Here is an 18,846-nt window from a genome sequence, read left to right as displayed (position 1 = left end):
TCAGGCGTCGTCAGGATCCCGACAGCACCGAAAAACCCAGATCCACGCGTCGGCAGCGTCAGACATCCGGTGTCCCCACGCAAGCTCGCACGGCCAGGAAAGTTCCGAGCCCACGCCGGCTCGCCGAAAAAGCCCGCATTACACGGAACCTTCCGAAAGACAAAACGACTTCCAAGGATCCGGCCCTGGAAAGGAACCTCGACAACAGAATAATACACATACATACAGACACACACACACACACCATCTGTACTCCAAATAAAATGTTCTTGTTTCCGTAACGGAGTACAATTCTTACGTGTACCTTCCCACTGCGAGCGTGTTATAGGATAAGGCTAAGATCTTGTGAACGCAAACTAACGCAACCACAACTAAAAAGTTTTTAAAAAATTCTGTAGAAACTCTCAGAGCTCTATGAGAAGAAAATGGATAATGATTATCTTTTACTATTTTTCGGGAAAGTTGATAGAATTCGAATAAAAAATAATTGAAACAAATAATTTTATAAATATTTCCATAAATATCTTAGAAAATAGAGATCGAATAAAAAATATTTTCAAACAAAAATTGTTTGCTTCTTTACGTAAAATAAAATTCTGCAATAAAAAATATGTTTTTATTTTAAAAAGCAAAGTTGACCTCGACCTGACTTTGATGGCGCCACCCAAGGTCAAACTGTTAAAATCAGTAAATAGATCTTCTTAAGCCCTACAACTTTTATCTAAAATAATTTTCTGTAAAACTTATATTTTTCAAAATATTTTACCGGTCCGATATTTTTTCCGCACCCTGTATATATACAAGGTGTCTGACTCACACTATACCAGAGTTAATATATAGCTAGAATAGATCGGCGTGAGTAATGAAATTGGTATCTTTTTTTAAACAACCATATAAATTTTCGAGTTATTAAATAAAATAGATGGACTAATAAGAACGCGCGACGCCGCAAGTGCGACATACGGCTTGCCGCGGCTGGCGAAGGAAATGGACGCTTGCTCGCGGGCCTATCTCATAGGCCCAGAGGTGGAAACTACGTCTTAGATCTGACACTGAATCACAGATCCACGGTATGGGTATTTTTTTCCAGTTGGTAGAAATGGTACTCTTTATAAATAACAGACCTCATTTCCGTAGTAAAATAAATGGCTCAAATCAACGTAAAATTTCAGCACATTTGAGCGTTAATGGGTTAAAACGTTACGGATGTTTTTGTGCAAAGGTCCTAAAGTTCCTATGCCTTTGCCGCGGCTTTGATTATTAACGTCAGAAGCGAAAAAACGTATGTAAAATTCGTACGAAATATGTCAAAATAAAAAGTTATGTTCATAAAATAACAATTGTGATTAATTAAATATATTTGTAAGTTATTCCGAAAACTTTCCTTTTACTCTAACAATCAATAAATATTAATATAACATTAAGATGACAAAATCATGAAGAAAGATAGAGGAGGATCCCGTTTGCCTACAAATTAATTGCCTACAATATCGATTGCTGACATTCAACTTATCCACATTTCATTTGCATACAAAAATGATTGCCTACAGAACAATTATCTACAAGTTGTATTACGCACAAATAAAAATTAAAAGCCGAACGCTCGTTTGCACACACGACACGCGCACAAATCACATTGCACACATAATATTATTGCCTACACTATGTTTGTCTACATGCTCTATTGCGCACAAATAAAAATTAAGAGACGAATGCACGTTTGCGCACAAAAATTATTGCCTACAGTAAGATTGCTTACAAGTTCTATTGTACACAAATAAAAAAATTAAAAGACGGACGTACGTTTGCACACACCAAACTATTGCGCACAAGCCACATTGCGCATATAATATTATTGCCTACAGTACGTTTGCCAACAAGTTCTATCACGCACAAATAAAAATTAAGAGACAAACGTACGTTTGCACACAAAAATAATTGCCTACAGTACGATTGCCTACAAGCTCTATTGCGCACAAATAAAAATTAAGAGACAAATGTACGTTTAAAATTGGTAATTATCCAGTTATACCGTCTATCTCTAGCTATATAACTGGGGGGTTTCGCCCCCCAACCCCCCCTATCACGGTACAGGAACTGGGGAGCTACAGTCTTTTGTGAGAAATTCACTCTAGCTTAAGCATAAGAGATTATAGCCCCCACCCCCCGTGATACGGGGGCTATGGAGAGCGAAGCCCCCCAGTCACATAGCTAGAGATAGATGGTATGACAACGCGTCGATTGAGCCTATTTTCATCGAAATCGGAGGTGTTGCCGCTAAACTAAATAATTACCATATTATGTGTACAAATGAGCGTTCGGCTTTTAATTTTTTATTTGTGCGTAATAGAGCTTGTAGGTAATCGTAATGTAGACAATTATTTTTGTGTGCAAATGTACGTTTATCTCTTAATTTTTATTTGTGCGTGATAGAACTTGTTGGCAAACGTACTGTAGGCAATAATATTATATGCGCAATAGTTTGCTGTGTGCAAACGTACGTCCGTCTCTTAATTTTTTTATTTGTGCACAATAGAACTTATAAACAATCTTACTGTAGGCAATAATTTTTGTGCGCAAACGTGCATTCGTTTCTTAATTTTTATTTGTGCACAATAGAACTTGTAAACAATCTTACTGTAGGCAATAATTTTTGTGCGCAAACGTGCATTCGTCTCTTAATTTTTATTTGTGCGCAATAGAGCATGTAGACAATCATACTGTAGGCAATAATATTATGTGTGCAATGTGATTTGTGCGCAAGTGTCGTATGTGCAAAGGAGCGTTCGGCTTTTAATTTTTTATTTGTGCGTAATATAACTTGTAGGTAATTGTTCTGTAGGCAATAATTTTTGTGTGCAAATGAAATATGGATAAGTTGAATGTCAGCAATCAATACTATAGGCAATTAATTTGTAGGCAATCGGGACCATCCCAAAGATAAACTAAAAAGAAAGATTACGTTAATTTCTCACAGTTATTTATTGCTTGTTCGAACAAAAAGAAAGTTTTCGTGATATTTAACAAATGTGTTTAATCCATTCCAAAAGTTGTTTTATGGACATATTCTTTTATTTCAGCATATTTCACAAAAAATTTAGGCACGCGTTTTCTCAATTTTAATTAATTTTTATCAATTGAGAGTTTCGAGGGAAAATAACCTTAAGTTTCTATATTCAGTTGTAAAAATATAGCAATATTCTTTGAAATTTCATTTTTAAGAAAAGCAAACACACATTCGCAATATATAAGTTACAGAACTTTTGTTTCAGTCAAATATCTACATTGATATTTCATGATATCAATTTTAATTTCATTTTTATAATTTTTTATCTCTTTTGCCACATACTGAAGAAAGTTCCAATTCATTTTTATTTTGTAATTATGTATTTGTAATTATGTACAATCAATATATGATGTAAACTTTGTAAAAATTTTTGTATTTCAGTATTTCAATATTATTTTAGTATTTTGTCAATAAAGTTTTCAAATATGGCATATATTTAATTTCATGACATTGTTATCTTTAAAATATACAAATTTATACCAACCTCGTTAAGGAAATACAATCGCGGGCTATCCGTGGCAAGTCCTTCAAGCTGTAGGGATTACCGGCAAACTCGTAGTTGGGGTTGAATTCAGTTATCAAATTGCCTGACATCGCGCGCAATGAAGTTAACTCTGTACCGTTGCCGAGTTGACGGCGATGCAGAAGCGCTTTTTTACATTGGAACCGTTTATTTATCGAAAGATCTAGAGTGGATAAGAATTATGAAGTAAATTTATACGCAAAAAACACAAAAGAAGATTAACGAATAGAAGAGTGGAAGACACCTTAGCGATAAACTCTGTATCACGAAGTGTGTGTTCTTACGTTCACTCATAAGGGGGATGTGCGAAGTATACTTACAAAGTATAAGGCCGATTCCAACGATGACTAGCAGGCTGCTCACGACGATTAGCGGGATCATGTACGTCGAATGTATACCCTTCGATTCGTCAGTAACTAGAATTTAATACAATTGATTACGTTGTCCGTATTTGCACGCGGGTACAGTAAATAAGAAATGTCTTGAAATATTGATATATATTTTTTTATAACGTTTCTCTTCGTTGTTTTGTGGATGTTTTTAAGATGTTACATAATAATATTACTCTCCAAATATTCAACAAATATTTTAAAAATATGAGACAAAATTTCTTTTTAATATTACTCAATAAGCAAAAAAACACGAAAGTAATATCCCAAACAACACATGATCATTTCAACATATGATTATTCGAATATAATTATACTGGATGTATATTATATATATATATATATATATATATATATATATATATATATATATATAATATACTGTTAATATCCGTAGAATATTTATTGTATATTATATTCCCAGATAACCAAACCTGCGCGAGCAGATTTTACGCAGAGTCTGTTAGCAGTGTCTGTGACAGAAAGGCAATAGTTTGCACACAATATCTTATCAGACTTTGACGGCAGATTGGAGATGGATTACTCGCAAAGTCTGTTCACAGACTCTAACGGCAACAGGATCTGCGCGCATTCTACTGCCAATCTGCTGTCAGAGTTTGTCAGCAGACTCTGTCAGATAATCTAACAGCAGGTTAAGGACACAGATGTCTATGGATCCGTCGACAGATTCTGCTTGAATTTGTCACCAATCTGACGTCAGTCTGCGCACAGATTGCTTACTGGAATTTTTTAACATATTCTTAGGATATACTGAACTCGACAGTAAGGTTCCATTTAATTGTTGGATATTATAAATATATTCAGAAAGTAATATTTACTTTTTTTGCTAAAATAATTTATATATTTGAATAATGAAAAAGATCAGAATAAAATTTCTCACAATTAGTATGAATTGTTTTATATTTGTTGTTTTAAACTGATTTATTGTTTTCTTTAATCATATCAATATTTGGTTAAAAGTTCGAAACTATTACAATATTTTTTAGATATAACAGTATATCATAAATATGATTCACCAAGATATTGTATCATTAAAGTAATCGAAATAGCTAATTCGATTTTTTTATCTATCTGGTCATTTAAACGGTAGTGACCGTCTGTATCGTCATCGAGTATATCGTTGAATTTGTCTCAATAAGTGTTTTTCAAAAACATATATCTTTGAAATATGCCAACAAGATAAAAAATTAGAGGAAGGTCAGGTAATAGCGGACAGCAAGTTGACTACCCCCCTCTTTCAGTCAACACGCCGATTGTTTTACAGGTGCTGCCTTCAGCGACAAATGCTTGAAACAACTTTTGTCCAATACTAACCGCTGTCCGCTACTACCCGACCTTCCCCTATATATTTATAAGTGTAATTACTAGTTTCATTATTGGCCAAATTTTAATCCCAAATTTTTGGCTAATGTTCTCATTTTGCACATCAATATTATATATCGTTAAACTTGTCTCGGTGAACCTCGGTTTTCAAAAATATATACATCTTTGAAAAATAGACGTAATACTACGTGAGTGTCCCTTGAAAGAAGAGGGTAGGTATCTTATATGGAATTGGAATAGAGAAACACACGTATGAAGTGTAAAAAATACAATGACACAAAAAATAAAGTGCCAATTAATTTTACTTAAGTAAAATAATGAAACATTAGTTTGTCTAGATCATTATAATGGACAAATTTATTAATTTCTTACAAGAGACATTGTCGGTACGTACTGAGGATGTTAGAATGTCAGAAAACGTAAATACAATGTTATTTACAATATTATGATCATAATTATATATATTTACAACATTACTGAAATCTCTAGATCAGGAACAAAGTTTATTCATAATAATGCCTTAAAAAACATTAAAAACAACCTACATTATAAATGTTACATGTTACTGACAAAGGATCTGACAGAACTGTCTCTCACTGATTTTGATGCGCTTTAGATATATTGCATCAAAAATATAGAGCATCAAAAAGTAAGAGATATATATTTTTTTATATCGGCTTATCTCGAGGTTTAGGGGTTAAAACAGCCCCTTGAAAAAAATGAACTTCTTCATTTTTATGGAATAATTCCTATGAGGTATTGGAAAAAATGATTCCTACAAATGTTCTGCAGTATTTAATACTCTTTGCAACGACGTATTTCATTTTTTTAAATGTCAAATTTTTTACTCCCCCTCCCTCTGCTCGTTACCTTCGCAAAATTTTTAAGTTTTTGTAAGGACAAAAATTGTACAGCATTTAAGGAATAACACCAATGTAGAATTTTCAGAAAATCGGTTTTCTTTTTTTCTTTAAAAATATACTTTAGAGTCTTAAAAATGAAGTATAAATAGTTTTATAGCGATAAAAAATGTTTTTCCAAAGTTATAGACTCCCGCGCTAAGCCGGAGCGAGCACGCCGTATTCCGAAACGTTTAGCGCCCGGCTTACCGACTCCGTCGACCGAGTTGGATACGCGACGTCGACATCCTCTACTTAGACCGTTCCATCGACCGAGGTGGATACGCGACGTCGACATCCTCTATCTATACCGTTCCGTCGACCGAGGTGAATACGCGACGTCGCATCTTCTACTTGTACCGTTTCGTCGACCGAGTTGGATTTGCGACGTCGACATCCGCTACTTAGTCCCGTTTCCTCTCACCGCGACAACACCACGCGGCCGAGATCTCCAACGCATTGGAGTGCTCTCGAAAAACGCGTAATCGACGATAAACATACTATCGCACTAATAAGCCGCGCCGACGTCGCCTAACGCATCGCGCGTATACAAATCGCGAAACACACCGCGACAACAGCCGTTCCAAAACCGGCTCGATTAAAAGTCGGTATAAACAATCGTTTAAATCCCGCTGAGTACACAAACTCACAACGCGGGCAATAGAAGACCGCGAAACAACACCAACCGCGTCCCACAAACCGCGCGCGAGCTTACTCGCAGCTGTCATCGCGACGTAAACTCAGACACACAACGCGAAGTAAAAATGTGGCCACACACCAACGGCGTCGCGCTATCTGTATATAATTGTAAATAACATTTACTTTAGAATATAATTTACACTTATTGTTACCCATACCACTGCTTCAAATTTATTGAGCCTAAACCTTGGACCGCACCGACTAAGTCTATCCCGCACGTAACGCAAGAACGTTACAAGAAAATAAAAAAATTTATTTTTTCGTTCTAGACAAAAAATTACAGCACTTACTAGCCGCGGACCATCTTGCCAAATTGATTGTCTCCTTCACGTTGCAGATTCACCATTTTGTAAAATTTAATTATGAAAAAATTATTTTTTATACTTTTTGACATGCCTAATAAAGTTATTTAATACGATTCAGTAAATCAAAAAAAATTCCCAAATGTAAACCTCATTTTCAGCCGATTACATAGGTGTTACCTCTTAATACCAAATCTATCCATATATAGTAGTAATAGTTGGTCTCGCTTTAATCGTTGCAAAACGACGTAATAACGTCGTGCTATAGACGCCACACTGTCCAAGTAGATGGATACTATAGATAGATATGTTACTATAGGTAGGGGAATATAATGACTTGTAGAAAAATTACACAAACAATTGGATATATTTAATATGTAATATTTACAATATATAATGTGTGTGTTATTATATTATATTCATAATTAATATAATATTATATAAAAATCGATACAAAACTTGCATAGACACAGAAAATAAATATGTTTTATTTATAACACATATTCATTACAAAGGTGGTGTTCATGAAAAAAATGTGTGATGCAAAGTGATTGCACCAAGAACAAATAATTACACTGTTCGATAAAAATCGAACTTTTTTTCGTGACACGAGTACGAATAGTCATTTTCAATGTATTTTTACCTGCTGAACACGAATCCATCGTCCAAATTTAGCTATCACAATTTAAAAAAAAACGGCGTCAAAGAGGCCAAAAATCACGATTTTGAGAATTTGCGTGGCGCTGTAGCGTAAACAGTAAATTTTTTTTCTACATTTCGTTAATGCCACGCAAAAGTATCAAGTTTTTAGCTTCATAATGCACCTGGTCGCATTTCCCAATGATTTTTGTTTTCAACATATGACTAATCAGAATCAGTCGTCGGCATCAATATCACTCGGCATAATAATTTTCTTTACAAGAAGATGAATAGTCATTTCCGATGTATTTTTGCCTGCTAAATGCTCCTCATCCATCGTCTAAATTTGGCTGTCACGTCATTTTGAATCATTTTTTGTCTCTTTAACGTCATTTTTCTTAGAATTGTAACGTGATAGCCAAATTTGGACGACGGATTCGTGTTCAGCAAGCAAAAATACATCGGAAATGACTTCATACTCGTGTCACGAAAAAAAGTTCGATTTTTGTCGAACAGTGTAATTATTTGTTCTTGGTGCAAACAATCACTTTGCATCACACGTTTTTTCCACCACCTTTGTAACAAATGTGTGTCATAAATAAAACAAATTTATTTTTTATGTAAGTTTTATACCTTTTTATTGTACCTATAATATTATATTAATTATATTATTAATATAATACACACATATGATTAATATAATAACACACACACATTATATATTGTAAACATTATATATTAAATATATGCAATTGTCTATGTGTAATTTTTCTACAATTCATTATATTCCTCTACCTATAGTAACATATTTATCTACAGTATCCATCTACTTGGACAGTGTGGCGCCTATAGCATGATATTGCAAGGGTTGCTATTTATGTATCCAGAATAATAAACAAAAACAAATATTTATCATTTAAAATGCATTTATTGTTTTTCAAAATATTCTCCGGGGTGATCGATACATTTTTGCATAAGTTTGAACCAATTTTCATAGCACTTTTTCCATTCCGATTGAGGTATCTCCAAAACATGCATTTTGAACGCATCAACCGTTCTTCTGACGTCGAAAATCGTTGACCACGTAGTTTATTCTTCGCGTACGGGGACAAAAAGAAATCATTGGGTGCCAAATCCAGACTGTACGGCGGATGACCCATCAATTCGATGGTTTGACCGGTCAAATATTGAGTTGTTTGGGCCGATGTATGAGAGCTCCCATTGTCATGGTGAAGAATGATCCTGCGTCGCTGGTTGTTTTTTTTTTATTTCACTAATGATTTCTGGTAAACAAATAGTTGTTTACCATTCAGAATTGACCGTTCTACGATCCTCTAGTGGCACTGTAGCCACATGTCCATTTATCCAAAAAAAAACAGGCAACCATTTGCTTTGAAGTGGTTCTTGCGCGAACTTTGTTGAGTTTGGCTCATCTTAGAAGACCCATACAATCGACTGCTGTTTACTTTCGGGCTCATATGCATAGATCCAAGATTCGTTAACTGTGTAGATGTTATATACAGCTTTTGACGCACCACGATTGTATTTTTTGAGCATTTCTTTGCACCAATCGACACAAGCCTGTTTTTGAGCAATTGTCAAATTATGCGGAATCCAACGGGAACAAATTTTTTTATGGCTAAATGTTTATGTAAAATCTTGTGTATGCTTGCCATACTAATGTCCAGGGATGTCTCAATCTCACAGTATGTCACATGACGACCTTGCATTATCAGTTCGCGCACAGCATCGATTGTTTCTGGCACAACCACCGATTTTGGACGACCTTGTTTAAATTCGTCCGTGAGCGAACGACGGCCACAAGTGAATTCACTAAATCAGTGATATACAGTGATAACCAGTGATATACAGTGGTTTTAGATGGTGCTTCATCGCCAAACGTCGAAGTGAGTTGATTGATGCACTGTTGTTGAGATAATCCATGTCGAAAATCGTAAAAAATCATCACATGAAAATGTTCTCAAGTTAATTCCATTTTTTTACTGAGATAAAATTTTCAAGTCACTGTAAACAACACAAATAGCGTCCGTACGACTAAACGTTCTAAGTACGTATATTGTAAAAAATGTCAAACTTTACGATGGAAAAGATGGCGTCATACACTAACAGTGTTGCCAATTCCGGATACATAAATAGCAACTCTCGTATTACGTCGTTTTTCAACGATTAAAGCGAGAGCAACTTTTACTATTATATATGGTTGGATTTGGTATTAAATGCTGTACAATTTTTGTCCTTACAAAAACTTAAAAATTTTACGAAGGTAACAAGTGAAAGGGAGGTGAATAAAAAATTTGACATTTAAAAAAATGAAATACGCCGTTGCAAAGAGTATTAAATACTATAGAACTTTTGTAAAAAACATTTTTTCATATATCTCATATCTTAGGAATTATTCCATAAAAATGAAGAAGTTCATTTTTTCCAAGGGACTGTTTTAATCCCTAAACCTCGAGATAAGCCGATATAAAAAAATATGTCTTATTTTTTTATGCTTTACAACATATCCAAAGCGTATCAAAATCGGTGAGGGACAGTTCTATCAGATCCCTTGTGAGTAACATTATAATAATATTATTGTAATAATATCTTGCTGACAGGATTCCTATTCGTTCACATTCATAATCAATATCGCACACGATTCGTTTTTTTAACTGTTCTCATTAGCAATAGGTATAATCATATATTAATTTTAATTAGAGGTTTTCTGATTTCTAATTCAGAAGCAATATTTCTTCATCGAGAAAAGTCATTATTCATAGCCACTTTCCAATTTTTAATATAACATATTTTTATAACTAAGGCCTAAAGTAAACTTCTGTCAAAGTAAACTCTACTTGAAATTGATCGAAAAAAATAATTCTGTTATTTATTTGGTTTGCGAATATAATCCTGCTTTCCGATAGCTTGTGTCTCGAAAACTGTTTATGTTTTGTTTATTTGTTTTCGTTGAAGAAATATTAATCCTAAATTGTCCACAAAACCTGTCGATAAAATAAAAGAGAATTGTGAGGCCTTTATATGAGGGTATTGGAGAGATAGAAAGCGGAAAAATCAAAATAAATCAGAGTAATTGAAACGAACAAACAGCAACAATGACAATGATATCATATTTACCGATGCATGACTTAGAATCGTTGCTGAGTAACCAGCCTTGAGGACAGAGACATTTGGTTTCACTTAAATATTGGTCGAGAACGACGCAACGATAGTCGCAGCCGCAACCACTAATCGCGGGAATAATGAAAATCTCGCCCGGGCCATAGTGAGCCGCTGCCTTGAAGTAAATATCCGTAAGTCTCTGGCTGATATACGAATAACCACCTTCGCCGTTACCGGATGGCCTGCGACCAGTGCTACCACCTGCGAAAGAATATATAGCGATAATGAACATTTCGATGATATTTGAAATCAACTTCATTACTCCACGATGTTTTAAGAATACCCGTATGAAATCTTCCGCTATAATTATTTCGTCCACACATTCTTGCATAACGACATAAAGCCCATTCTACATTAGTCGCAAATCGCAAGGTCACAAAGAAATTGACTAATCATAATCGATTGTTCTTCTTGTGATCAAAGAATAATCAGTTATGATTGGTCAATTTCCTTGAGATCTTGCAATTGCGACTAATGTAGAATGGGCTTTAGGGGCGCCGCACACGAATTGACATAACAGTAACGTAAAACGTACCGTAAAAATGAACCAATTACAATCGAGTATTCACAAAAATGGCGACCTTACGGTTCGACGATATTCAAAGTGATTGGTCAATTCTTACGGTACGTCTTACGTTACTGTTATGTCAATTCGTGTCTGGCGCCCTTTAAGCGTGGTCTACAATGAAAACTTAAGCCATAAAATTTAAGCTTTAAGTCCTAAGCCGTAAGAAGTTGACCAATCATAGTCAATTATAAGAAAAATAATTTCTTACGGCTTAGAACTTAAAGCTTAAATTTTATGGCTTAAGTTCTCATTGTAAACCACGCTTTAGAGGCTTTCTACAATAAGCAATAAGTTTTAAGTCGCAATAAAATTGACCAATTACAGTGGATTATTCTTCTAATAGTCGACTATGATTGGTCAATTTTATTATGACTTAAGATTTATTGCTTATTGTAGAATGGGCTTTACGGAAAGCAGCACATTAATTGTTTATCGTGTGCAAACTTTCGTCGCGTAGCAAGCGTTGCCGCGTTCTGTCTACAGAAGCCACTATAGTAAAAAAGTAACGATACAAGTAACGATGAATTTCGTTACTCGTTACTAAAGAAAATATAACGTCGTTACTTTTTCGTTACTGATACAGAAAAGTAACAGCGTTACCAAATCGTTACCAAAAAAAAGTAACGAAATAGTAACGTCGTTACAAGTAACGCGTTACTTCCCAACCCTGATTATAAGTATATCACTGCAAATCAGTCAATTATTTCTGATTGAATTAGTTACTTGCTGATTCTTTCTATTACTTCTATCAGTGGTATTTAACTGAAAACAGTTATTATATACAGTGAAATCAGTGAAATACACTATTTTGATCAGTACATCCTTTATGAAAATCTACTTTGAAAAACGCAAAATAGCCTACAAAGTTTATCAAAGAAATTACTTTAATAAACTTGTGATTTCGAACAAAACTGTAAGTATTTCGATAGTATATGAGGCATGATCAAAAAGTTCCCAGCATTTTTAAATTTTGCGCGCTATACATACTTGTCTGAATAAGCTTATGTTTTTTTCTGATGTTGGTATACATACCCATGATGTATGTGACAAATTTTAACTATATTGAATGCGTAGTTTGTTTTTAACAGGCAAATAAGTAAGTGGCATTTTTATGTGCTCGGCGATTTTTTAATTTAGAAAATGACAAAACAAAGAATTTGTATTAAATTTTGTGTTAAAAATTCAAATAAATAATTTAATTTAAAAAAAAGATCAGAGTTATAGAAAAACAATTCGTAGAAATTGTACCACGACAATGCACTAATTTACATTTCTCTACTTGTTCGTGAATTTTTGTTAAAAAATAACACCGTAGTGATACCTCAGCCCCTACGACTCTTTTATATTCCTCAACATCAAGAGAACCATGAAAGAACCGTTTTACAACCATAAAGGAAATAAAAATTAAATTGCTGAAGCAGCTACCAAAAAGTGGAATTAGAAAAAACGTTGGTATAAATGTATTATATCTTATGGGGACTACTTTGAAGGAGACCACATCGATATTGATGAATAAATAAATATGTTTTATAATAAATAACAATTCCCGGAATTTTTTTAACAAATCTCATATTATAAAGGTAGTATATTATAAAAATTACATTAAAAATTATTTATAATAAAAAATATTTTAAAAAAATATTCCTAATTTTTTTCATGTCTCATGATTATTGGGAACCGAAGATTATCAACATAAACTTCAAACGTTCGCGTATTCTCCTTCGATAGCTTTAATTCAGAGTGGTCACTTCCCATTCATGTTCTGACTAATGATAGAAACTTTAACTCCCGTGCTGATGCGTGCTGCTCGGGAGTCAAAGTTCCTATCACTGGTTCTGACCATGCTAAGCTGTACTTAACTTTGACAATCGAGAGGCATGTAGTGATCCCAATGACTCTAACGATGTTCTTAAAACTTATGTTTATAAGGTCTCTGAGGATAATATGACAATGCTAAAGTTTGAAAAATTATCCAGGTGTTATTTTATCGAATTTTGAAAATTCGCTTGCCCCACAGTTTACTTTAGATCCTTGGCAATTAGAAAAAAGATAATAAAAGAATAAATTTAATTCAAACCATAAGAAAATAACATTAAAAGAACGGCATTTTGGCCATACAGAGCGTTCGAGAATCGAATAACATTGGCAATTTTCAATACTTGAGACGAACAGTTCTTCTATTCGTCAGTGATACTCGCGTGAGCAAACCGCTCGCGACGCATGCCGTGCTCGAGCCGCGAGACGTCGAGCTGTCTCTTGGCGTTGTCCCACGCAGAAAAACGAAAAACGAACTCCAACAAAAAGTTCAAGCGAATCGGCAGTCGGCACCCGCCGAGAGATTCACGAGCAGTTCATGCAATTCCTTTTAAGGAAATTTTAGGAGTTCGACACGATCGAATAATCCGTGAGAATCAATCCGCTCGTGTCAAAGAATCTCCAAAAAGCGCTTATATTCTGTCGCGAAACGACCGTCGTGACTCGCTTACAAAGGAACACCGTTTATAGACCAGTCATTAGAGACATTAAACAATAAATAATTCCAAAAAAGATATTTATTGTTTCAAATACTTTATTTAAGTGTAAATATTATACATTTCATTTTGCGTCCACGACTTCAGAGCGAAAGATAATATTATAAAATGAAATAGTATGATATTTTACTATTTGCATTATATCTTCGAAACTTTTTAAAAATTTGTAAAAGCCGCAGAATATTTTTATTTCCTCTATTTTCGTGCAAATAATATGATATCAATCAGAACTCTGTACGATAAATAGTTTCAGAGATACAGCAATTGAAAATTTGAGTAAAAAAAAGCAGAAATCACTAGAAAATACCAACTTTTCACATTTTGCCTCCGCAAACATTTCCTACGTCTGGGACAAGGAAAATATATATGATATTATTAAAAGTAGACTTTATACCGATAAAAATGCGACTATGGAGAGTTCTGTACGATTAACAGAACAGAACACACACACACACACATTCACACGAAAGAGATGTAAATCCAACCGAGGAACCTCCGCGTGATACACCTTGGATAATACTAACGTTGACGGTAACATTTAAGGTTTACTCAGAAAGTACTTAATGAAAAAATACGTTATTATAGTGCTTCGGAAAGATAAACTCTCGAGATAAACAAGAATATGCAATAAAAATATGGGGTTTCATTTAAAATACTAAAGGTGACCTTGTCCTGACCTTGGCGACTCCACCCAAGATCAAATTAAAAATATCAATAAATAGATTTTTTGAAACTCTATAACTTATATTGGAAACACTTTTTCCTAAAATGCTTAGTTTTCGAAATATTTCGCCGTCCCAGAACTTTAATGACATTCTGCATATACAGGATGTTCGAAAAGTGTTTGACCCCCCTCTGATCTCCAAAAGTACGCACTTTCAGAGAAAATGACCCGAATAAAAGTTGTAGGGATTATGAAAGACTTTTGTAATCATGAAAACCATAAACTTAACCTTGAGGGTCATCTGAAGGTCAACATTAAATTTTTTAATGGAAACCCTCTTTTTGATCCCGGATTTGAAAAGGGCGGGAAATTTTATGTTCAGATACGTTTTCATATCAGTGGTCAAAGTGACTCTTAAGAACCACTTGGAGATCAAATTAGTGACAGTCACAGAATATGCAGTGGACGGCGGTATCAAGAAAAATGAATAAAAGTTGTATGAGTCATGAAGGACTATCTTTGGTGATCTTGAATTTAACTTTGAACTTGAACTTGAAGTCGATTTAGATACAGATTCAGTCATCTAAGACAATATCGGTCGCGGACCCGGCCAGTTAAGGCAAGATCAGTCGCAGACCCGACCAGTTAAGACAAGATCGGTCGCAGATACGGCTAGTTAAGGCAAAATCGGTCGCGGACCCGGCCATTTAAGGTAAGATCGGTCGCGAACCCGGCCAGTTAAGACAAGATCGGTCGCAGACCCAGTCCCTAGGGGGTCACTTTGACCACTGATATGAAAACGTATCTGAACGTAAAATTTCCCGCCCTTTTCAAATCCGGGATCAAAAAGGGGGTTTCCATTAAAAAATTCAATGTTGTCATTCAAATGACTCTCAAAGTCAAGTTCAAGGTCAAGTTTAAGGTTACAAAAAGATAGTCCTTCATGATTCCTACGACTTTTGTTTGGATCATTTTCTCTGAAAGTGCGTATTTTTGGAGATCAGAGGGAGGTCCCACATTTTTCAAATAGCTTGTATACAGTAAGAGGCAAAAGTTCCGGAACGGCTAGTTATCTCGAAAAATAATAACTTATTTAAAAAATGTTTTAAATAAAAGTAGGGTTAAAAGGTAAGGTTAAAAATAGGGTTAAATTGTAAGGTTTAAAAAAGGCTATCACACGTTGTTATTTATTTGACTTTATGATAACCTTGAGAAAAGTTATCAAGGTCAACATAAAAATTTTACATAGAACCTCCTACTCTTTTTATTGCATATTCTTGTAGCTTATCTCGAGAGTTTTCCACTATAATAACGTATTTTTTCATTAAATATTTTTTGAGTAATAAAACTTGAAAGTTACAGTACCTAGCCGGCATTAGCATTACTCAAGATATATCGTGTGGAGATTGCGGTCGAATTTACATCTCTATTGCATGTGTATTCCCACACAACACATGCACATGCAGTAGTATAGTCAGGGGAGCTGAGGGGGCTGCAGCCCCTCCACGAAATTAATTTTCTGGGTTACGGTAAATGTGAGAAAAATTTTTTCGAATGACCTTTTTTTGCTCGTCAAAAGTAAAAAGTACAGCCCTTCCCGAAACATTTTTCTGGCCACTGTGCACATGCATACACTACAGTTAGTTTTCCTCAGCACGTGCGCGTCGTTGTGAGAGTATGTGGTCTACATAGACGTGATCGACTAAAACAAAGACGGCTAAGCGGAAATGCGAGCTCTCGTCGTTTGCTAATTGGCGATTAACGTGCAATGCAAGGAAAGGCGCGCAAGTAATTCCGTACGTAATAGTTAACAATTGATATTCCGCGACTGTTCCGCTTGGAGATTTCTTCCACGAGATTCCTTCCACATGATTCTTTGCCGAGATCGCATGAGTCTACCAGAATCTGTCGGTATGTTTTCCGCGATGTCCGCGGAATATACGAAGCGGAACTGACACCAACGCAAGATCACCGTGGGCAAGTCGGTTTGTAATTTCGGACCCGTTAACAAGTGATCGTTTAGACTCGACCCGTTAGACGTTATGCTAGACGCGTTAAAGACGACACGCAAATGCATCGTGACACTAGCGTTACGAAAAACGGGATGATGCGGGAGATAGACGTACGACTCTGTTGGTAGAGGCGCTTTGCACATATGACCAAAAGTTTCGTATTCTTGGATGAAAGAACGATACTCGTTGAAAGTCTTGCCTGAACTCAGGCTGCGAGTAGAACCGATGAAACAGCGAGTTGAATTGCCTATCTGCACGGAAACAAGAGTCCCCGATTGCGATCGACGACCTACTTTTGAAAAAGAGCTACACGATACCCACATAAAACATTACATCTAATATATGTACAGGGTGAATATTATATACCGGAACACCTGAATATCTCGAAAACAAAGCGTTGTATAAAAAAATGTTAAATACAAAAGTTGTAGGGTTTAAAAAGATCTATTTTATGATATTAGCAGTTTGACCTTGAGTTGCGTCATAAAGATCAGGTCAAGGTCACAATGATGTTTTTAAATGGATACCCCCATTTTTTATTGTATATTCTTGTAGCTTATCTCGAGAGCTTTCCAAAACACTATACTTAAGTATTTTTTCGTTAAGTACTTTTCGAGTTAAGAGGCTTCAAAGTTACGCTCTTTAGCATTAGCGCGCGGCCGATTAAGGCAAGAGGAAAATCATATCCGGCCGATTAAGGTAAGCTAAGGCAGAGAAAAACGTAAACACAAGCGCGGTAAACGAGAGCTGCCCTTGCGTTTACGTTTTTTAGGCCATCAGCCTTACGCTATTTACTATTAATACGAGCGCGCGTTCGTGCTCGTCACTACGGTATCCACGCGCGCTAATGCTAAAGAGCGTAACTTTGAAGCCTCTTAACTCGAAAAGTACTTAACGAAAAAATACTTAAGTATAGTGTTTTGGAAAGCTCTCGAGATAAGCTACAAGAATATACAATAAAAAATGGGGGTATCCATTTAAAAACATCATTGTGACCTTGACCTGATCTTTATGACGCAACTCAAGGTCAAACTGCTAATATCATAAAATAGATCTTTTTAAACCCTACAACTTTTTTAACATTTTTTTATACAACGCTTTGTTTTCGAGATATTCAGGTGTTCCGGTATATAATATTCACCCTGTATATCTATCGTTTCCTAACTTCTCCGCTATTGTATAAATTCCTTTGAATACGGGCATAAGATTGTGTGATGCAGCTGTGCTGCTCGAAATTTCTAATAGAAATTAAGTTGCCAAATATTCATGCGCTTCTTTACATTTGCTATCTGCATACTCCTTATTATACGCCTGTGCTCGTAAGATGCTATCGGATGCCCTCTGTCTTATTTCATCTAAATCAACGCTCCTGTCCGGTTTCATATCATAAGTATTCGCTTAAGTTATCTACGGATTTGTTGCGCTAGTTTACACCGAATAATAGTCGACTCGGGGTTTCGCCCGTTACTTTATTCACCGCATTATGTAGTGCGTATATAATTTCAGGTATGATTTTATACCAATACTTGCCCATTCAATCATCCGATAATTTAGCCAACATTGGAGTCAGAGAACAGTTGACTTTTTCAATCTGGCCATCAGCCTGTAGAGATCCTATAGCAACCCTAACATGCCCGACTCCCTGATCCTTCAGGAAATCCTCAAACTCCGTGCTCGTAAAACAACCGCCTCTATATACAGGGTGACCCATTTTAACTTAGGCAGCCAAATAACTTGAAAAATAAGCACACTACGAAAAAATGTTTAGAATCAAAATTTCGTCATTTCGAGGGGGACGTACAATGACGTTAAAATTAGCCCCCCCACCCCTCCCCCTGGGCGGTGAGGGGGGGCAAGTTTGAAATCTTAAATGGGAACCCCTATTTTTTATTGCATATTCGGAATCTTTGGCTAAAAACACATACAATTTGTCTGAAACATTTTTCTCGATTCATGATAGATGGCGCTGTAATCGACGAAATTCAATTTCTTCGATTTCTCTTACTGAGAACCCATGCTTACGATT

The 18,846-nt window shown here is 35.4% G+C and overlaps 1 protein-coding gene across 1 annotated transcript in view; it reads right to left on the bottom strand.

Moving 5' to 3' along the window:
• LOC116852735 (leukocyte tyrosine kinase receptor-like) overlaps positions 1–18,846 on the bottom strand; it is a 360,643-nt gene that overhangs the window by 202,709 nt on the left and 139,088 nt on the right. Inside the window, exons 9-11 of the mRNA XM_032833366.1 lie at positions 11,001–11,246; positions 3,911–4,006; positions 3,552–3,753 (exon numbers count right to left, since the gene is read on the bottom strand). Coding sequence (XP_032689257.1) covers positions 3,552–3,753; positions 3,911–4,006; positions 11,001–11,246 — 544 coding nt within the window. The remainder of the gene's footprint in view (positions 1–3,551; positions 3,754–3,910; positions 4,007–11,000; positions 11,247–18,846) is intronic.

Source organism: Odontomachus brunneus, unplaced genomic scaffold (assembly GCF_010583005.1).
Source record: "Odontomachus brunneus isolate Ranch 3 - 2012 unplaced genomic scaffold, Obru_v1 Obru_scaffold_253, whole genome shotgun sequence".
In the NCBI taxonomy this organism is placed as follows: domain Eukaryota; kingdom Metazoa; phylum Arthropoda; class Insecta; order Hymenoptera; family Formicidae; genus Odontomachus; species Odontomachus brunneus.
The sequence above is the reverse complement of the archived record's forward strand: the minus strand, read 5'-3'. Positions and strand labels throughout refer to the sequence as shown.